The 22,401-nt window shown below is 49.3% G+C and overlaps 1 protein-coding gene across 1 annotated transcript; it reads right to left on the bottom strand.

Moving 5' to 3' along the window:
* Positions 1-657: 657 nt before the first annotated feature.
* Positions 658-16,463, bottom strand: TFRC (transferrin receptor). The gene is made up of 19 exons (XM_054386321.1): positions 16,437-16,463; positions 14,694-14,764; positions 12,656-12,869; positions 11,840-12,062; positions 11,489-11,632; positions 10,822-10,915; positions 10,327-10,449; positions 8,999-9,094; positions 8,723-8,862; positions 8,203-8,366; positions 7,785-7,904; positions 7,114-7,199; positions 6,941-7,004; positions 6,546-6,613; positions 6,094-6,161; positions 5,630-5,711; positions 4,494-4,715; positions 3,892-4,032; positions 658-3,615 (listed from the first exon to the last, which is right to left on the bottom strand). The coding sequence occupies exons 2-19, from the start codon at positions 14,724-14,726 to the stop codon at positions 3,373-3,375; spliced, it is 2,325 nt and encodes a 774-aa protein (XP_054242296.1). The 5' UTR covers positions 14,727-14,764; positions 16,437-16,463; the 3' UTR covers positions 658-3,372.
* Between the last annotated feature and the right edge of the window lie 5,938 nt (positions 16,464-22,401).

Here is a 22,401-nt window from a genome sequence, read left to right as displayed (position 1 = left end):
ACCGGCAGCAGGGACAGGGAAAGCCGACTGTACTTTAACTACAAAGCCCCAGACCAGCGCAATCTCAGGCTGGAGATGCAGCCCTTGCTTGCCCCGAGCTTGCTGGGGCTCCAAGCAGTAACCAAGGCCCCATGTGCATCCTGACTCAGGAGCATTCCAGGGGCTGCTGAGGGGTAAGGATGAAGAAGGGGCTGTTCTGGCTTCCTAGGACACAAATAGCTACCCAAAGTCCTGCCCAGCCAGCTACTTTCTCACCAGCTGAGAGCTGCAAAGCCACAGCTGGGTGAAGGAAGGTATTCCATCCTCCTTTTGACATCCACATCAACACTGCAGGCTCTTTAGGGTCAAAGCAATGACTGAGAATCAGCAGAGAGGACCTGTCCATGAAAGGAGAGGAATGGCCACAGGGCTTGCATCTATTGCTCCTTCACCTCATTGGCAGTCCACATCCCAGGTGCATGCAGTGAGAAGAGACTCAAGAGAAGGAACATGGTGAAGTATGGGGTTGTTGCTGCACACCAAGGTGATAGTGGAGCTCCCAGGTAGCAGCCCTGATGGGGCAGGAGAGCAGCCTCCCTCCAGAGGTCCAAGCTCACCCCTGGCCCCCCGCAGCAGCACAGCTTTGTAAGAATTCATGAGAGGCACTGAGTATTCAAGCTTTAAAACTTTATTCAAGCAGAGAGCAGGTAACCCAGAAAGAGTTTAGCACCCCACACCCATCAGATGCCAGCACTGTGCAAGGCATCCCAACATCCAAGTAGAGACACATGTGCTGCCAAGCCAGCAGACAGGCTTTGTCTTTCTCTGCTGGCTACAAAGCGTGTGATCTGACATCAAGATGCATGCAAACACTTCAGTGAGGACTCCCAGACAGCACCTCTTAAATGCCATCCAGAGAAGTGTCACCAAGAAGCAGTAACACAGAGCTGTACACAGGCCTTGAACAGTGGGGTAGTTTAGGAAGAGCAAGGAGTTGCACAAGGCTGGGCACCGAGCTTCAGGAGAGATGAAAGAAAATCCAACCCTTTAAGTCAGTGAGCACTGAGCTCAGTAACTGGACTGGGGACTTGTCCTCACCTCTTGCTTATGGAGGCCATGATCTCTGCTCCCTCTGAACAACATTATTTCCCTCAAGAGCTGTGGATCACTCAGTTCAGGTTTAATTGCCCCATCAAACTGCAGAGTACAGAGCTGGCACTAGCCAGCTGCTTTTTGAGGACAAGCGTCTCAGTTCAGCAGATCTCATAGAGCAGCAGTACTCAGCTTCAGGGCAGGGAACAGAGGGGCACCATGAAAAAGGTGCCACCACTTTCCCCCTCTCCACACAACACCCATGAGGCAAGACTGGAGCTTCCAATGAGAGGCGGGGAGCAGGCAGCTTCCCATGCACACACCCCTGCATCAGCCCAGTGCCAAGGCCAGCCAGCCTAAGCACACAGAGCCATCCAGAGCTATGACCCGTGCCCTCCAGACAGCCAGCCCCTACATTCACCTTTAATTCCCCAAGTCTTTGTAACGGATTTGAAGTAAGTTTACTAAATCACAGAGCACACAGTCTAACTAGCCTAGTTTCCACTACACATTCAAGCACCAGTCCCATGACTGGAGGCAGGAAGCCACTCAAGACAGCACAGCCATTTGAAACAATTCAGCCTACAGAGAAAGGTAGAGTCTAGGGAGTACATAATAACAGACTGAAGTTTGTATCTGCATCACTGCAGGAGAGTGGAAAAAAATAGGACTGCAGGAAATTGATCCATGTTAGATACTAACCATCAAGCTTCACAGATGACATTGCATGGTAAGCATAGAACAATTATGGGAAACACTGTCCCCGATAATTACGTACACCCATAGTGCAACATATGGAGGTCACTGCCTCCGATATAACACCGTGGTAGGCAAAAACTACCTTGTTCTTTACACATTATGGAAGACACTGCCCCCGATAATGTCAGTTAGGTTTCATGATACATAAGGTACTGGAAGTTTGCAGAAAGCTGCCATTTAAAAATTGGGCCAATGCCTAATCTGAGGGTATGAGAAGTTTGTTGTGTGTTGTCCAGGTGGAGCCACACAGCAAGCTCCTCCACCAGGACCAAGGAGAAAGCTGTGCTCCTCAAGCACAGAGCATCCAGAAAGATGGCAGAGAGAGGGTCCAAAGCCCACAGAGGGGCATGAACACCACAGAGAAGCCGAATTTCTAGTATCTGAGTTTTCACCCAGGTTTTCAGCATTTGAAAGATCACTTTTGAGAGCAACCCAGAGACTTGCTACCAAGTTTACACTTTCAAGTTTCTTCCAGAGGGGTGCTTTTGCCACAGAAAGCTTAATTGTTAGGGTTTTTTTTTTTCTTTTTGTTTGGGTTTTTTTGTTTGTTATTTTGGAGGGGCCTGTTTAGATTATTTTAAATGCAAGTTCCAGTATCATGTTTGATTGTAATAGCAGATGCTGCTTTATTCAAAAACGACAGTATAACTGTCATAATTATGGAAGGCACTGCTTCCGATAATTATCTTCTATAAAAAAAACCACCATTTATAGTGAACCCTGTCACTGATAAATAAACAAATAAATAAATATCTCAGTGCCAAACAAGAGCCATCCTGCAAAATGGCATCAGTCAAATAGGGTTTGGCCAGCAAGAGACTCAGATTTCACAGAAGGCCCCAGAGCAGCAAGGTCTGAAGTGCCGGCCTAGAGCAATTTCTCAATGCCACCCGACTCACTGAGGTGCCATTTAAGGATGCAAAGAGGGGTATCAGATAGTCTTTGGGTCATTTTCCCTGGGTATTGAGACCTGCCTTGGCAGAAGGAAGCCTCCAATATATTGCTGGGACCCTGCTGTTGAGTGAAGGCATGCTGGGCACTTCAGAGCTTGCTGATAATCCAGCACTTGTGGGCTATCACTAGGTTGTTTTACTTTTGAACTACAGGTTGGTCTCTGCAGTTCCCTGCCAGAGAAGGGATCCTCATTAGAAGCATTAAAGAGGGATGTACTCCCTGTTTTGTCACTAGATTTAGGGGGGCAACAATTAAAATTTTAAACAGATGGAGGTACCTCCCCACTCAAGGTACCGGTTCAGGAGTCACCCAAGTTGTTAGTTCTCAAGTAGACTGGAGAGCAAACCCCACAAACAGCTGCACACAACTGATTTGGACTGTGGGCAGAGGGGAGCCTGGTCAGAGGACATTTTTTGGTAATCATAGTACCTGCTTTAAAATTGCCTTCTGTGAATTTTTCAAGGTGAGATTTAAATTTTATGCTCAACTTTGGTCAAAAAGGAATTGTTGCCAGAAAATCTACAGAAAAATCTCATGTTAGGGAGTGGGTTTCCCTAATCCTGTACCTTAACCAGGAGTTTGTCATGTCTAGAATTCATTGTCTGTATTCCAGATATCACCTGCTAAGGCATTGGCAGCCCCTTTAATGGTCCAGGTCACTAGGGCCAGCTGCTCTTTCAGCATGTTCACATCCACGTTGCCCTTGCTGGATTCCAGCACCTGCAGGCTCTCCAGTAGACTCTGCAGGGTGTGGGAGCCTTTGCCAAAGAAGATGTGGCGAAAGGGAACGTCTTTGGGTGAGAGGTACGGGGAGAGGAAGTCATACTCCACCTGGTGTAGAGGTGCAAATTTCAGGTTATACTCTTACCTCCTCTTTCCTTTCAAATCTGCTCCATCAGGAGCTCCCAACCTCTGATCTCCACCCAGCCCTTTCCTGCACCAGCTCTGAGAGGGCCAAACCCTCTCCCAATAGCAAGTGCAGAGGTCAGTTGTGCTGACACTAAACAAATGGGAGATATTGGCCTCCACAGTGCCTGTGGCTACTAAGGAAGTGGCCCAACAGTCTCTTTCTTCACAAGGAAAGAAAAAACACCTGTGGATACCTACCTTCATGATCCTGTCATTCAGGGCTCTGCGGATGATCCTGTTTTCCCTGTCACTGCTTGCAATGTCTCTTCTCAGTGCATCTGTAGCTCGCTGGAAGTCACCACGGGCATAAAACAGCCAGTTCAAGGTCAGACCCAGTGCCTGTGAGGGAGGAGCTGTTAGCAAACCTGATTTTCTTCTTTTGCTGCTCTCTTAGCAAGAGAAAGTGTTGGTGTTTTTTGCCAGTTTAACCAAGTAGCAGAGCAAGTTCCTGGCAGGCTCCTCTGAGGTCACCGAGCTCAGTTACGTCTCTGCCCACCCAGAATTTCTTGTAAACTTTCAGCAGAGGTGTAAATGAGATGCAAAGCTGCTGTGCATGATAACCAGATGAGAAACCATCCACATCCATTTCCTCAAGAGCTCACCACAGCCAGATTAGCTAAATCTGTCTGCCACAGCTGCTCTGCCTGCACTGCTCTATAAAGAACATTGATTCTGCTCACATCTTGCTGCATTGTCACATGCAGAGGAGGAAGATGTCCACCCTGTTGTGTCCAATAGCAGCAGAGCACATGGCCCCATAACAGCCTACAGGAATTTGGTGCACTTGGAGCCTTTCTTACCTTCACTTTCTCATCATAGGGCAAAACCTTCCTCTGGAATGCTAGCAATTCTTCATTGTATCTCTCAAAATCCAGGAAGAGCTCATGATCATGGGTCAGTCTGAGTGCTATTTGTCCAGCAACTTCTGCAGCTGCACGCATAAGCCCATACAAATTGTTGATCCTCTTCAGGTTCTCCACAGTGTCCTGAGTAGTGTCCAAGAAGGAATACTCCTCATCTTTCTGCAAAAAAAGAAAGCACTGAAATTAAGCAAGAATGCTTACCCAGCTAGGATTTTGCACCTCCCATTAGCTTGCTTGCTACATGCCACCTCTCTGTGCTGCTAGTAGGGAGACTTGAGCAGCAAAACTCCAACACACAGGGGAAGTGAAAGGAGCTCCTGCATCTTGTCCCTCATTCCCCAGCAATCAGTAGGATGCTCTGTTAGCTTGTTAGACCCAAAGACATGCAGACCTTTTCCACCATCTGTGCTCCCTGCAGAAGTGCAGGCAGGCAAAACCTAGCACCCAGTCTGGCATGTGCTGGCAGCACCCTCCAACCTTTCCTGGCAGGATAACTCAAAGATTTTTAAGGAACAAGTCTGACAGTAATAAAATCCAAGCATTCATAAGCTGAGGAAGATGTTGTCAGAACAGCCCCTGCTGCACACCTGCAGTAACAGAGCAAGCTGTTAGGCTGGTACTAGTTTTGCCAGCCCCAAGCTGCAGCAGCAGCCTTGAACAGTCTGAGTTAGTACTTGCTCTAGCCAATGGTGCTGCTTCCCCAACGCGCTCTGCCTGCTGACCAGCAGGCTGTGGTACAGTCACTGAAGCAATAACAGCTTGACACTTCTTTTAATGCTTTTAGCTCCTGAATCATTCACATTTGAACCTCCAGAAGAGCAAGAGTCCCCTCTCCCAAGAACTGTTCAGGACTTTGGAACAGAGACTGTAGAGTACCCATGCTCCCCAAGCAGTCTTCCCAGCAAGTACTGCCCACAGCCACCAGGTCTAGAAGCTACATCCCCTCCCTCAAAGGGGCTCTTGCATGGACAATGAACTTGGGACACCCCCTTTTGCTCTGTCATCCTGGAAAGCAGATATTCTTACAGAACTTCCCATGGAATTAGCACACCAGGCAGGCAGACAATACTTACATTGCGGAAACCAAAGGAAACTACTGGGATTCCAGAGTACGTCAGGAAAGGGAATGCTGCGTTGTCCAGACCAAGGGGAACACTGCAAAAGACAATAAATACCAATTGCTTTGGACATCCCAGGAGAACAGCTGCAATCCCTAGAGATGAAACTGAGCCAAGTGGTCTCCCCTATCTAGACAAGACTGGTTTTGGCAAGGAGTCCCAGCCAAGCACTCATCAAGGCTGCTCATCCATTTCCAGCACTTGAACTTTGTCGAAGACTGTTCTTGTGCTATAGAACAGTGCCTGGGATGCTTGGAGCAGCACTAAGCACAGCTGGTGCTATAGTGTTCATGCTTGCCTGATCCCACTGCAGCAGGCAGAGCCCACCCCAGAAAACAGTATAACAAACAGCAGAAGCATTCAGTTTGTTCTTCTACAGACAAACTCTCTTTCCCAAAGAGTAGGATGGCAATACTTACACTGTTTTTACCCAGTCAGAGCCAACTTTGTCAAACAGGCTTCTTGAATCCTCCATTGGGTCCTTCACCTGCACAGAGATAAGTGTCACTGCACTGATCTGACCTCTGCTTAGGCTCCCACGTCCATCCTGGAGCTTGCACTGCTGTGCAGATGGCAGTCAGGTGTGCTCTCCTGACCTTTCTCCACACAGCCATGGTTCACGCAGGACAGGCACTCACCTCCCACTGAACTGTGGCATTTGCTGATTTTAGATTTTGATGCATGAACTGAAATTCCCAGAGCACAACAGACTTCACACAGGAGTATCTCAACCCTTTCTATGATTTTCCTAACTGGGGCTTTCTCCTCAGAAGATGTAAGGTGGGGAAAGTGACCCAAGCACATCTTTGGCTATTTTCAGTTCCTCCTTCAAACCAGCCACTCTGATTAGCCCAAGACCCTTCAAACTCACCCCTTTCATTGTTCTCTCCAGTAATGTGTACAGCAACGGGCTAGCAGAAATCTTCATGTGGTTGAAGCCTACAAAAAACAAAGGGTGTTTCAGATGATGGCACAACTACTGCCAGAGCTGCTTAGTTCTGTCCTGAGGAACAGCTGATCTACAACTCCTTGATAAAGGATCTTCAGACAGTCTGCTGGAACATAACAGAGCTGCTGCCTCCTGGCTCAAGCTCCAGCAACCTCCCAGCTTCAAAGACAACAAGAGAATAACTGGAGCCATACCAGTCCTCAAACAAATATCCAGCAGCATTGTCTGGCACAGCCCCTGTTTCTGGAGGTTAAGGGGTGTTTGTCAAGCTGTTCTGGTCCCATTCAGTTTCAAGAAACTTTAGAGCAGCAAGTTACCTAGGACTGCAGTATCCAAGTTAATGTAAGTGAAGGCTTTGGCATGTAGTATGGCAGAGTACCCCTAGAACAAAACAAGCATTTTAAAGATGAGCAGTAGCAGTACACCATCAGGATGTTTAATCCACAGGAAATCTTAACTGTGCACTCATCACACAGAAGTCTATCAATACCTCCAGCCATTCAGTAGCACCCACAGCTCCGAAGTCTCCTGCACTCCAGCTAGCAAAGATGATGCTGCGCCTTGGTTTGTAGCCATCTGCAAAGACAGAGACTGAGAGGTCTGCCCTTCCCCCATGGAGATGTACATTAGCACTGAGGGCTTGCAATGATGAATTGCCTGCTTCTCAGACAGAGCTGAAGCAATCTAGATGCTGCAGAAAAACGTGCACACTGGTGGCTGCATAGACACTGTACCCTACCCTTTCATGCTGACCTATTTAGGAAAACCATGTTGTCTGCATTTCCTCTCTATTCTGTTTAGTTGTCCAAGTCTACAATTAACCCTGGAGATGAGCACTCACACAAAGGGCCACCATGAAGCTCCTGCTGCCCCAGCTGGTCAGCCATATCAGTGTTTCCCCACTTCCAAGCCTGACTGTCCAACAGACAGCTCAACTTTGAGATTTGCAAGGACATTCTTGCATTCAAGCCATACCAGATACAAGCAGGCTGTGCCTTGGAAACAAGTGCTCACAGCAGAGAAGTAACAGTTTCCCAGGAAGCTTTGTCAGATCCCTTATGTCTTACCAAAGGATTACTCCACAACTGGGCTCTCTCCAATGTTAACAGAGCTAAACCTGCATCACCTCCTACCTCCATGCTTCTGTAAAGATATACTAACCTTTTTTCACCATGTCTGAGATCACACGGGCAAGTTCCAACAGTATGGCAGTTCCAACGCCAGCCTTGGCCGCTCCTGGGCCCCAGGAGTCTCTCTGGGCTCCGATCACAACATAGCGATCTATAAAGGAGACATCAAGGTTTGAGCTGCAAGCTTTGGGTTTGCATGAGCAAAGCAGATTTGAGCTTCTGTACTAGGAACACAGTACAGAGTCTGAATCTTGGATCTGATACACTGCTTGCTTTCATTTAGGCTTTCCCTGGCAGCACAGTTCAGCCTTTCCCTTGCCCCTTTGAGAAGGGTCTTGGTTCTGCTCAAGAAGTGGTTGTCTCTGTCTGGGAGCAGCTGTTATGTTCTGATGATCACAGAAGAGGAACGGTTCCCCTCAAGGCTGAGCCACAAGGCAGCTGGCTGTTACCTGGTTCTTCAAATCCCTTGATAGCACCAAAGATGTTGAGAATCTTCCTGTCCACCATAACGTTGTTCACGGTCAGTTTCACTGTGATGTTGCTTTTTGACATCACCTTACATCCCACGACCTCACTTTTCCACTCCTGAAAGCATTCCTGTCCATCCATTTTCCTAAGGGGAAAAAGAGAGATCCTTTGAACTCATTATTCAGCTCTGACCTCATTTAACTATCCTGCGAAAGAAGCAAGTGCAGGTGCAGCCTTGTTCAGGGCCTGCTCAGAAAACAGCTTGCAGTCTTCTACCACTAAGGTGGGGTGTAGAGGCCAAGCAGAACACAGGATTAGATTTTTCAGTCTTGGAGAGACACAACATGGATACAAGCACCATTTCTCCAGTCAGTTTCAGAAAGCGTTTCCTGCGATACACAGCAGAGACCAGCAGAGAGCTCCCTGTGCTCACAGCACCTCAAAAACGTTCCTTGCAAGACAGCCACAGCAGCCTAGCCTGAAGCCAGAAGCAGCAGTTACCTGAACAGCTGGCCTACTGCACTGCTAGAGATGGTTTGAACAACAATGTTAGGTAGTCCAGAAGACTCCACTGGTGGGAACTGGGTGTGGTTGAAAGCAGGAAAGCCTGGGGTGAAAGGGTCTCCAGTTCCCAGGTGAGCCTGTGAATAGCAAGAGGAGTCCTCAAGTCTCAGAAAAGTCCAACAGCTTTCATCTACACAAGAACATGAAGCACTGCTGAAGTCTGCAGTGAGAAAGGTTCACAAAAGCAACAACCAGGGCCAGCTGCATACTCACATGTCCAAAGGGGACAAGCTCATCTTCCTTCTTGTAATCATAGCGATCCAGGTACATCAAGGCACCAACTGCTCCAGCCTCTTTGGCATTTGCAACCTGGAGCAAAGAGAACATCAACTGTGCATTTGTAGTGCAAGTAAGGGGAGTTAAGGCAAGTACATGGAGTAATGGTGTGGAAGGTGGTACTCTTCAACAGCCAACTCCACAACAGATTTTAAGAGCTACCTGACAGTGATAGATACTCAAGGAAGCTGAATACCAGCAAGTTAGTGCTGCTCCAGGCAGAGAATTTAACACCTTTCAGAACAGTTAGGACACTCCACAGTTAGTACCTCACTCTTATGATTCCTTCAGCCCATAGTTGTTCCCCAAAGCAGCTTAGAAGAAAGATGTTATTTAATTTTGATTACACTCCATCTGTTTTCCCAAGATTAGGTTAGTCTCAAGACAAGATAAGCAGCCACTGGAGGGTCATCTGCACATGGAAAATGGCAGCAGCGTGGCCTAGTCAGGTCCCTGATGAATACACCTTCAATCCAGCTGCTTCTGATATGCTACTAGTACAAACGCTCCTGCAAGGCTAGGCAGCAGTGGGAAGAGGACAGCAGAACTAGCGAGCACCCCTTGCAGAAGCACTTTTCAGCTCTGCCTGTGCCTGACAGACAAGCAGAGGATGACTGAAAAAAGTCCTATGACCCAGCCTCCCCAGGAGCACTCATCTGAGGGGCAGCTCTGGGTCAGATCTATAACAGGCTTGTGTATAGTACTTGGACCTCCTTTAAGCCAATTGGCCATTCAGGTCTACTCAATACAGAGGGAATGTAACAGCAATATGTAAGGTAGCTCACTAGCTATGCAGTGCCAGCACCTTCATTTGGTCCAAGTGAACACTCAGCAAGACCCAAGTGAGACACTGCAGGCAAGCTTTCAAAGCATCTGGCTGCAACAGCAAGAGGTGCTCTGGAATTAAGGCTGTTCTGCTTCCAGCAGCCCTATTGCTGCTCTTGCAATACCAGCCAGCTCTGTAGCCAGTAGCCCCCAACTTGCCTCCCTCTGCCTCCCAGCTCCACCACTCTAGATGGCTCCCCCAGCAAGACTACCAGAGGCCAATAAGAATGCCACCATGGATGGCAACTGGCTCTTTTCAGTCTTGGTGTCCAGACCTGCATGTGCAGGCTTAGTGCAAACAAGCAAGACTAGACCTGCAGAGATAGACCTACACACACAAGTATGAAGACTTGAATGAAGACATAGCTCTGTGCCTCAGAGAAGGAAGAATAGCTTCTTGCTGCCAAGTCTGGCCAGGCTTTGGGGCACAGACTGCTTACCTTCTCAGCAAGGGTTATTTTCCCAGCTTTGAAGATGGTTATAGCTCCATTCAGTGAAACATCCTGATTCTGTAACCTCCGAAAATCATCTTTCTGTCCATAGTTTACAAAGATTGGTTTGCCCTGAAACAGAAACACTGGTTATAAATGCAGCAGCCCTATGTCAGTAAGATAGTTGAAACACTTTAGAGTCACAGTTAACAGTGACTCTCATTACAGCAGGGAGCTCAAGCTCAGCAGTGTGAAGTCTGATCATCTGATCACATGCCTGTTTGAGCAGCACTTCTGTCAAGGTTCCTGTCTGGATCCCAGCAGAGAGGTTTAAACAAGTTACTTCTGCTTCCTGCATAAAACTGTGTGCCCACTCCTCACCCCACTCTCCTCAGCTAACTGGGGAGGGCTTTCTACACTCCTTATCTTGAAGGGACTTCTTTTGGACACTGCCATCTGCTAAGTGTAGAAGTACATTTCCAGGATCTTCTTGGATTCACTTACAGTAACAGAGCCACTCTTGCTGTAGGCCACATACTCGTCGGGAGTCTCCAGATGCACCTCTTTATCGTCTTCCAGAACAGACACTTCATTGTTGCTAGTGTTAAATATAAAGAGTCAGTGTTATGTTCTTTCATACATAAACTCCTTGTTTTAACTAGCTCCTGTATTTCAGGCCATGTCCTAGCAATTCTGATGAAGTTGATGCAGAGCCTGAGAGAGGCAGACTAATCCCAGTACTTCCATGCAAGAATGTCCTGGGGTTGTTCAGACACACCAACTAAGGCTAAATTCTAAGACAAGTAGCAGAAAGAATCTCTGCTTCCAAGTCTTAGTCCCTTCCTGAGGAGCTATGCAAATTCATTTTCCCCCTGACACAAAGGGGCAAATAAGACATCAGCTGTCAGTCCACACAATGCCTGTTGACACCATCCTGAGCTGTTGTAGGAGCCACTGCCAGGTCTGCGACATCTGTCTGGGTGACAAGACACTGTTCAATGCTAGCAGCTTTAGACACAGGCAGTCTGCCCTTCAGCTGAGTTTTTATTCAAGTTTGCTTACTCTCTACTTCCTAAGCTCACACACAGGGTTTCAGCTTTCAGCAGAAAGTCTGCTCAAGACTATAGGTATTCATGCTGTAAAGAAGAGATATGCATCTCTAGTAACATACCCGCCTTTGACCTGCAGCTTAATGTAGTGCTCATCATTCCACACTTCATCCATGAGGAAGCTGGTAAAGTGATCATGGATGTCGTGAGCAGTTTGCCCATCTTCGCTCTCGCCAGCTTCAAAAGAGTACTTATTTTCTCTTCGCCTGCAGGTAACAGATGTACAGCTTAGGCTACAGCACCTGGTTGCACTGCAGTGCACCAGCCTGCAACTTGGATGGGCCATTTAAGCCTGTGCTTAACCATGTCACCCCACATTATCTTTATGGCCCTTGTTCTCCAAAGGAGCTCAAGTTCTGCTCACAGGCTGTGCCTCACTCAGAGCTGTAGTTTAAGCTTTCCAGAACTGTTACCTCAGGTTGGCCTCAAGATTTTTGGATGACAGCTTATTTGACAACAGGTCTCTGAGGTCAGGCCAGTAGAAGACAGGTGGTCCAGGTACTTCTTCTTCCTCAGTTTCATCATCATCAGCTAAGTAAGAAGCAGTAGGGGTCATCTCACACCTGCCACTTCCATCCAGACACCTGCTAGCCTTCTGCATTCGTCCACGGTAACTCAAATAGCCGATCAGAAAACCTATGGACAGAACAGGTATTTCTTTGTGCTGCAGAAAGGTGACTAAACCAGCCCCACACCACAAAAGCGCATTCAGAGCAGATTCAGGGTTAAGATGCCTCTCTGCTCTCATCATTTTCGACCAGTTGGCATTCCCAAGGACAGACAGGAGTATGCAGCCTGACATTTTGCCTGAGCTGGCATCTTTTAAGGTATACTGTAAATCTGATCTTGAGCTTGGCAGAGTCCCTTCAGTACTGCTTGGAAAGGAGAATGCTTACTTTAGGTCCATGGCAGTGTTTAAAAACCTTTCGAGACAAGAACCAGAGGCCTTACTGATCTGTTGATCCACATCTTTGGAAAAGCATTAAGAGTTGAGGGCAAACCAGTACACTTGCCTTTTAGCTAAGACACAGTTCCACTGGCAAACACACTGTTGTGTCAATTCTGTACCACAGACTGGAGCTAGACACACTTAAGAGTTAGTGACAAAAGGCTGCAGCCTGAATCCAGGCTCTTTGTCTCCTGGAACAATATAGATTCAAATGGTAATGGCCTCAGATATGATTAATACCAGAATCCACTTCATGCAGTTGCCTCTCACCCTTCCTTACCAATCAAAAGGAGCAGGACAGCTGCGATGATTAGGAAGCAGAAGTTCTTGCCACTCCTCCATCGAGGAGGCATGCTGGCATGCGGGTGCTCTGGTCTCCCCATCTCCCCTCCTCCCTCATCATCAGCAGACAGATTCATCTCCACATGGCTGTTGTCCCCATCCGTCTGCCGGGCAATGCTGAAGCGCGTGTACGACATCGACTCGCCGTTCAACTGTGTTGAAAAGCAGCCATGTGATGGAAGAGTTCCCCATACCAAGCTCCCTACACCAGCCTACAGTCCTTGCAGCCAGCTGCACCTATGCTCTAAATCAAAGACAGCTTGTTCATCTGAAACGGCTCCACTGCAACCTGAGTGCTTGGCTGTCACTGTGTCAGCTGGCTGCTTTGCACTCAGACTCAGGGTCTCCAGGGACTACTTAGCACCTGTTTCCCCATGCACGTTCAGAATCCCCGTGCTGGTCAGAATCTGGCCTGGAGTCTGTTACAAATATGACACAGTCAATGGCTTCAGCATTTCCCATGTGACCCCACATTGAAGGCTGATTGAAGTAGAAACTTCTGGCCTTAATCAAGAGGGCACTGATCTGACCTGAATACACACACAACTCACACAGAAGGGAACTCTGATCAGGACAAATGAGAGGGAAGACAACCTTTGAGCCACATCCACTTTGACATGAATACCCTCATCCAGCATCTAGATAATCTTGTATTAAACTGCCCCAGGCTACTCTTAAATTACACTACTAATGAGTATTATAAAGCAGCTAGGCTGAAAAGAGATGACCCATGGGAATCGTTCTACCTCAGCTAAGATGAAAGCTGAGGATACACCTTTTGTACCCACCAGCAACTGGAACTGTATGACAGGTGCTTATCAGTGCCCAAGCAGAGCAGCTTCCAGTCTGGAGCCCAGTTCTCTAAACAGCTGCAGCACAGAGTCTGACCACCCACAGAACAGCAGCCCATGCAGAACCCACAGTTAAACACAATTTCAGGCACAGCCAGGCGCTGAGCAGAACCACTCAGCTTCCATTAGAGCTGCTGAACTTGCCTGCAGCCACGGTTGTGCTGGGAACAGGAAGAAGACCTGCTAAAAGGCCAGAGGGTAATTTCAGGTGCAACAGTCCTGCAGCCCCTCTCCACTGTACTGGAGTAGCAGCTGGTGCCAAGTGCCCAAGCCCTGGTACAATCTCAGCAGCTCATCCACAGTTCTCTGCTCACTCTCAAACTACAAGTCAGCAGCTAGAGCTAAAGAGATTAGACATCAGCTTGGTTAGTCCAAACTAAGTCAATGTCATTTCAGACCTGCAGTGCCTGCATTCTGGCCCACACTACCTGCAATGAAGTGGCTGTGTGCTCACATTTTGAAAAGGGCAACACCACACAATCCATCCTAGCAGCCTCCCTGCTCAGCTGCTTGACAGCTTGGCTTCCCTCACATTTTGCAGAGGACATGCCTCAGACCCACATATCCTCCATACTTGTTCAGAGGTCAAAGCATCACATTCATAGCCTAAGTGTAGGGTCATCTCACAGTTCAGGCTCTCCAGGACTGGCAAGCTTGGTCAAGCAAACTCAGAGCTACCTCCTCCTGCACATTTGTTTAAACACACAGGTCAAATTCAAAGGCTGGATTTATGGTTGAATTCCCACCCCTAGAGTAACATAATAGAACACATGTTGATTGTCTTGATAGGCCTTTAATCAGCTTCCTCAGCAGCACTTCCTCCTGCAACATTGTTCAAGGCCCACACACCACCCCCAGCCTGCTCCCCCCACCCCCCTTATCAGTTTCCTGAGAGACCCAAGACATCATAACAGTTAACGATAACCCTACCAGCACTGAACCACTTAGGCCACCTCCTCCCACTGCAGCTAGCTACAGTGACACTTGGCTCACAACCCACACAAGCACCAACACTGCTTGGGATTCATCATATTTTCCAGTACTGTCACAGATGTTGTTGAATTTCTATTCTCCAGTATCATCAGTCCATCAAGAGACAAATGCCACACAGGGACTGTGTCTTACCCAGTTAGAGATTGCTGCTCTGGCATGGTCCATTGCCTTCTGGAGGATTGCTCACCAACTCGTCCAAAGCCCTACAATTTCAGAACACAGCACGTCAAGTCAGGCTGTTCCTCTGCTACTACCTATGACATCCAAGCCAGTCATTGCCAGTAGCACAAGACTTGCCCATGGACATTACCTGACTGCTTCTACAAAAGCCACAATGATAGTGAACCTACATCAACATTGAATGCAATCTAGAATTTCATATATTCCCTCTATTTCTATTGAGCTTCAGGTATTTAGGGTGCAGGGAAAGTGGTGTGTGCATAAATAAGGAACAGTCCAGCTAAGTTCAGCCACAGGTCCTATTAGTAGTGGGCTCACCTCCACTCCGGGAGCACAGGTAAGAGACACTTGCTCAACTGTGCTAATAGATACCACACATCTATGGTTCCTGGGGTCTGTTTTGATGATGGGATGGAGGCAATGGTCTGATTGGTTGTCAGAAGTGGCAAAATGCTGCAAGGCATAGCAGCACAAACTCCAAACCCACCAAAACACTTACAACTGCAAAGTCCCTTCTAGATGGCTATATTCTTTAAGGCAATTCCAGTTTTGAACAGCCTCCCAGAAGGCTTTTTATAGTTTGGATTCCTCTAGACAGTAAACTTATCTGAAAGGTAAAATGTAATGGATATAACTTCAGCGTTTCTTCCTGACAAGAAGTTTGAAAAAGCTTTTTAAGTTAGTGACTAGACAGCTTGGGTTGAAAGAGGTGTTTGGATTGGGAGCATGCAACTGGAACATGCCCTCCAGCAGCACTGCTAGGAAATGGCTTTGAACTGGTAGCCAGGTGCATGTAGGTCAGCCTTACACCTGGGAGCTCTGCAATATAAGCAGGCTTTATCTGGAGATCAAAGGTTGGTACTAGCCAAACGGTCGTTCCACCTTTTGCTTAGGGCAAGAGTACATGGAGATGAATCCCCAGCAGCTTTGAGAAGCCTTCTCCAAGTGACAATCTGAGGTCCAGGTTCCCACACGGCACTCGGAGAAGGCTTATGGAAGTCTCCTAAAGCCAGACCCGTTAACTCAGGGGAAGCATCAGGGCTGCGTAAAGGGCCTGCGGGCACAGCAGCTGGCAGGGATGCTCCCAGGGGCATCTGTAGCCGCCCTGGAAGGCAGGGGCCCATCCCTCTTGCACCAGTGACGCCGAACCCCACACGGCTCAAACCGCCTGTCACTCCGCATCACGGGGAAGAGCCATCCTCTCCTCCCGCCGAGCAGACTCGGAGACGGCAAACAACCCCTAACCCCACCAAAATAAAGCAAAGAGGAGAAAGAAATAAAGAAAGCATTAAAAAAGAGCATAGGAGTAGCCTCCGGCGAGGGGCTGGGCGGCCCCTGTATCGCGGGCTGGGCCCGGCTGCACGCCGCCAGATAAGCGAGGCGGGCGATAGGCCGCCCACCGAGGGCGCGTCTCCCTCGGCCCGGGCCTGCAGCCACCTCCTCGCTCCGGTTGGCGCCGAGGCTGCCTCCGCAGCCCGCTCCGACCCACCTTCCAAGGTCAAGGCAGCCATGGCAGCCTCCGCCGCGGCCACGTGCGCTCCAGCCCGCCCACCCGCCGCCAACTGGGACCGGGGCTACAATGACGGCTGCAGAGCCGCCGGTGCAGAGCCACCTCCCCAACCCGCCACGCCGCCCTCGACCTCCCGATCGCCGCCAACCCCTTCGCTCCCGACAGCCCCACGCCCCGTTGCTCACCCGCCACCCCTCTTCTCGCCGCGCCACAGCCCAACTGCTGCAGCAGCGCCGCAGCACCGCCCTACCCCCTCTCGCGCCCCGCCCCGCGGCCAATCAGCGCGCCCGGCCCCCCGCCTCCCGGCAGCGCTGAGGGACCTTCCCGCCGCCCGCGCGCATCGTCTGCCCGGGCCTATGCCGCAGCTGCTCTGGGTCGGGACAGCGCTGGGTCCTGGGGAGTTTCGTGGCGGGAGGTTGTTCCGCACCCGGTGCGCGGTGCCTGCAGAGCCCCACCAAAGGGCTTAGGCATGGGGATGCGGTGATGGGCACTGCCTGGGGAGGGGAGGGAGGGAAGGGGACTTGGGCACCCTTAGGTGTAGAATCGCTTAGGTTGGAAAAGACCATTATAGAATCATAGACTCATTAAGGTTGGAAAAGACCTCTAAGATCATCAAGACCAACTGTCAACCCCAACACCACCATGCCCACCAAACCGTGTCTCAAAGTGCCATGTTTACATTTTTTTTTTTTTTAACACCGTCAGAGGTTTTGTTTTTTTAACACCTCCATATGTTTGTTTTTTTTTTAACACCACCACTTCCCTGGGCAGCCTGTTCAAATGCTTAACCACTCTTTCAGTAAAGAACTTTTTCTTAATACCCAATCTAGACTTCCCTTGGGGCAACTTGAGGCCTTTGCCTCTTGTTCTAGCACTAGTTACCTGGGAGAAGAGACTGACCACCACCTTGCTACAACCTCCTTTCCTCTGATGGAGTTGTAGAGAGCAATAAGGTCTCCCCACAACTTCCTTTTCTCCCAACTAAACAGCCCCAGTTCCCTCAGCCACTCCGCACAAGACTTGTTCTCCAGACCCTTCACCAGTTTCGTTGCTCTTCTTTGCACACATTCCTCATGTGTTGGCCAGTTGCCGCTGTCCTACTTGCACACCTCCTGCAATGGAGCAGCTGCATTCATTTTAAATTGGCTTTGAGTGCCCTCGGGACAGCAGAGGAGCTGCTTCACTGCTTGTGTTTTACTGGGTGGATGCAAGTTCCAACTTCCCCTACCCTAAGGGCTGGAAGCAGGGCAACTGCCTGTTACACAGCGAGGTAAGTTTAACGCTTCTTCATGGGATGAGTATGCTCTTACCACAGTACATGGCAGCCAAAAGAAGCAGCAGATCATGGATTCATCATTCCTGCCCTCTCAGCGCTTTTAGTGAAGAGGGCAGGGAAAATATTTTCCAACCTGGGTGGCACAAACCAGAGACAGGAAGTGCTCAGCATCTTCAGGTCTAAGCAGGTCATGCATGCTCAGGGCTGCCTTTATAGATCTGAACAAGCAGAGGCACCCAGGGTGCCTGTGCTCCATGTTGTGCTACTCTGCCATTTTATTAGCATGATGAGAAGCATGAGAGACCCAGTCCCCATAGTGCATAAAACAAGAACAGACACCCTGTGGCAGGCCACAGGCTGCTTTGTGCCTTGCAGAGCAGTTTCTGTGGCCACCCAGACTGTGCTGGTGAAAGCATCCATTTGGCGGATATGATGGGGTTTGCTCCAGCTCCGAATTAACTGGTCCTCACCCCAGCCCTCTCCTTGGGGCAAGCAGAGTGACCCCATGCTGCAATGGGAGCTCCCTGGTGTGCACAGCTTAGTCTTTAAAAGCCAGTGGGTGCAGAGCAATGAATTTCTTTGGTTTGTTTCTAAGGAACTTGAAGGAGAAGTAGCCCATATAGGTTGTTTGTTGAAACCAAGTTCTAGCACACGTCTTTCAGTAGGCTTCATAAAGTGAAACAATGAGTAAGGAGACAGGGGATTTAGGGTGAAATATACTGTGAAATATACTGAGGAGTATTAAGGGAACCCATAAGCCACCCATGGTCTTGGAAAGCCTATCTCCAGTTGTCAGTGGGATGCTGGATTGAAGCTTCCACCTTGGCCCAGCACCAGCTGAGGCTGCAAAGGGTCTCCTGTCAGGATCTCTCTCTGTCACAGCTTCCCCAGGACTAAAATGGGTGTGATTCTTCCTTTCAGCTAATATAATCAAGATCTTACCTACATGGACCCTGCAGAACATAGAATCATAGAATCAACCAGGTTGGAAGAGACCTCATCTCACCTTCCTCAAACACTTGTTGACGTTTGCTGTCTCAAGAATTGCCCACACTCATGAGTGGGCCCTGGCTATAGCTGGCCTCTGCTCTGCCCTGTCTCTCTGGGGTCCAGCACAAATAGAAGTCATGACTTCCAGCCTGGGTTCTTCAGCTCAGGGCACCCCTCAAAGGCATGCTGGAACCAGGGAATGCTTCAAGGTTTGGGTGTGTGTATGTTCTGCAATGCTATGCTTGTTTGTCCCTTGCTCATTAAAGAAAGAAATCGGCAGGCCTGGATTATTGCCTCAAATCCTCTCCCAGGAAAGGACAGGAGAAGAAAGTTTGTAGTTTGGCAGAACACATGATTGCAAAGAGGATTATGTTTTGTGAAAAGCAAAACATTCCTGTGCTGATAAAGTGGGGGATTAACTAGATCTGCAACTTGATGCAGCTGCCGGGAGACAAGCAGTAAAGCGGCTCTCGGGCAAGATGTACCTCACAGACCCAGAAGCTCCATTTGGCGGAGCAGGTTTGAGCCAGGCTCCAGCGCTGAGGTTCTGCCTTCTCCAGCTCCATCCATCACCAGGTGTGCTGATGCCAGTACTGGATTCTCCAATTGTTTCTCAATGTCTGAATTCGGTGTGTTCCTCAGGAAAGTATAACCCAGGGAAAATAGTCCCAGCTCTGCCCTGGTTGTCATGTTAGGTATGATGTTCCTCCTAGGCTTCTCACTAAGCCTTCAGCTTCTGGCAGTGCCACTACTGGTGAGTGCTGGCTGGGCACGTCATGCCAGACACAGGGCTGTGATCATGGCCAGCCAGAACAGTGTTTCTGGGAGGAGGGATGCCTGAAACAGAGCTCGAACTTGGAAGGTTCCTAAGAGTGAGGTTGAAATGTAAGCCAGGAAAGGGGCAGTCTGAATTATTTCTCCCTGTGGGCTCCATCTGCTGTGTATGCCTTCCAGCTAGCAGAAGAGTTGCTGTGTGCCCTGCTGTGCCAGCCTTGACTTGCCATGACAGATACTGGTTGCAGGTGTTTTCTGTTCCCTCTTGCAGTATGTTTGACTGTGTGCTGAGCAGTTCTCCATTTCTACACCTGTCAGGAAAAAGAGAAGCTAGAAACTCTGCCAGCACTGGCAGTGAAACACCTGAAAATGAAGGTTCTTCAGTTGCAACGTGGTACTCGAGAGCAGCTGAGCTCCCTTTACCTTGTGTTGGCTGCAGGTGGGGAGTGGCCCTTGGTGGGCCACCAGCTGTTGGTGGCTAGTGCCATCTCCCTCAGGCCTGTTACCACGAACTGCACAAAGCAGTGCCTGCACTGTGGGTGATATTAAGCCCAGGGGCTCAGACTGCCCAGCTCGGCCAAAAATCTTTGCAAGGCACAGAGATAATCAAAGCTGGGAAATGGCCAAAGAGGGAAGGGGATGTAGGATCGGTGCCTGCTGACTTCTGAACCCTCATCCTAGCAAGATGCATGGTCTCTATGTGCATAATTTTAGCATAGGTCAGGCCCATAAAAGTCAAGAGCAAGCAACCTGGAGATCTCTCTCTGGTTCCTAAAGACCAGGAGCATTTAAATTCTGAAGCTGCCTGCAACACTGTTGTTCAAGCCCTGATGCACCATGCCATAGGTACCTGCAACTTGCACCAGTGTCCTGATTGCTTCTGCCCACTCTGCTCCCTGCTTGGCCTAGCTTCTGTCTATACCTCAGCGCAGGAACATCCATGCTTGTTCTGACACCTCGCTTTAGCCTAGCTTCTATCATGGTGCTCCTCCTCATTGTAGCTTGGCTCTGGTGTTTTAGGAGGTGTTTGTCTCTGTTTTCCCTGAAGTCCTGGGGGCTCACGAGTCCTCTGACTCAAACTCAAATGACTCCACATTCATTTGAGCAATATCTCATGATGTGACAGTGTCCCTCCTGCAGGATTAATGCTGAACTATGAGACCAATATATGGGAAGAAAAATAAGTTTCACTTCATTTTTACAGCATGGCTGACCCTCGTGTGATCAGCTGTCTTACCCACACTTTGGGAAGGCAGTTGAAAAGCAGAAGCAAAACAAGAGCTACTGAGATAAACAGGCCAGAAAGGATGCCCTGAGCTCTGTGAGCAGTTTATCAAAAACAACACTGGGAGGTGGTTTGAGCACTTTTATGGCAAGAAATGCTGGGACTGATCTGGAAGGCATGGAAAAGCCAAGAGCCAAGTGCTACAGCATGGTGTTGTCCTGTGAGGTTGAGGCCAAGGGTTGTGGGAGATGCAGTGGCCCAGTGGGGTAGGGGGGGCAGTTGAAGGGCTCTTATGAGCTGTACACTCTGAAACAGATGCTGTGAGGCACCCCAGGGTGCAGGGCCAGGCAGACAACAGACACCTGACAAGGAAAGAAAGACTTTGATCTTTTGCTTTTTCTGTGAGCCACTGCCTCTGTATCACAGCCACACAGAAAAGTGCCTTCCTAGGAACAGATTTGAGCAATACATTGGCTGTGCTTCCTGGTCAACTCATGGGCTGCACTGGGATGCAATCAGTTATTATAGGCCCCAGAAGGTAGCTGGGAAATACAGCTTTGTTGCAACCTTGGAATCATGCTGCAGCCCTGCTCTGTGTTGGGGCTGGCAGGCATGGCTCCTGGGAGAGCCTGCCCTCTCTGCTCCCATCTTTCCCAACCAGCAGTGTGATATCCAAGAATTTCACTCCAGCATGAGTATTCCTATCCTCTCTAGAGGTCTTCTAAGACCTAATGGGTTTGGCCTTTGCTGCTGCATTTCTCAATTGCCATGCCTGAAAGAGGGGTGAGGTAGCTGGATCTGACCCTTGCCGGTAAAGCCACCATGCTGCCTTGACAGAGGTCACCCCATCCTGCTCACTCCTGGCAATCCAGATGCACATGGCCATGCTTGGGAACTCTTAATTCTTCAGCCACAGTTCCTGCACATGCTGCAGTGCAGCCTGAGGAGGGAGAGAGATCCCATCAGGCACAGGCACCTGGGAGAGGATCTGAGGTTTCCTGTAGCAAAGGAGCTGTGGAGCAGGTAAGGGGTGGGTTGCATGCAGCTGGGAGAAGGTGTTTAAGGGAGTGGAAACACAGCAGGTAAGGCTGAAAGCTGGCTACAGCTCTGTGTTCCCTTCAAAACAGCACTCCCGTTTGCATTCTTCCTGGGGAAGCACCTGGGTCCGGCCTGGCTTTCCACATTGTCTGCAGCTGGCCTGCTGTTCCTGCCTATCAGCTGGAAAGGAACCAGAAAGCATCAAGCACCTGGAGGAGAGAAGTGGGGTCAAGGACAATGTGATCCCTCATTCCTAGGAATGTGCAGACCTGGGGTATCCCATGGACCCCCTCCTCAGAGACGTCTGGGTTTGTGGGATTTGTTTGCCTCCCTGCGGTGAAGAAGGTCATGTTCCCCTGCCTATCCCACCACAAAGACCACACAAGGAGGGAAGTGACTGTGGTGGTACTCATTATCCCTGGTCTGCTTGCCAGGGGCTGACAAGGAGGCCCAGCAGAGAGGGTCACATTTGTACACTGTCTTAACAGGGTTAAAACAGGCTGACTTTCTCAATGAGGCTCCCTTGCTTGCTGGGTTTTCTTGGGATTTTAACCCCAAAGTCCTGGGCACCCCTTTGTGCTCTTTGTATAACGTGAGCCTGCCTACAGGGGGCAGGGTGGGCAGTTATCCCTGCTCTATCCCTGCTCAAAATATACAGGGAGATGAGGCAATTAGCAAGGAGCAAGGCCTTAATGTTGCTTCCTGCCCATCCGTTAAAGTCTTTTGGCATGGTTCTGGCCCTCCCCAGGTGCAGCCAAGGGGAGAGCAGCAGGACGAGGACAAAGAAATCCTTGGTGTGCACAGGGCTGATACCGCTGCAGCCAACAGACGAAAGTGTGCAGGCAGC

This window comes from Indicator indicator, chromosome 13 (assembly GCF_027791375.1).
Source record: "Indicator indicator isolate 239-I01 chromosome 13, UM_Iind_1.1, whole genome shotgun sequence".
Taxonomy (NCBI): Eukaryota; Metazoa; Chordata; class Aves; order Piciformes; family Indicatoridae; genus Indicator; species Indicator indicator.
The sequence above is the reverse complement of the archived record's forward strand: the minus strand, read 5'-3'. Positions and strand labels throughout refer to the sequence as shown.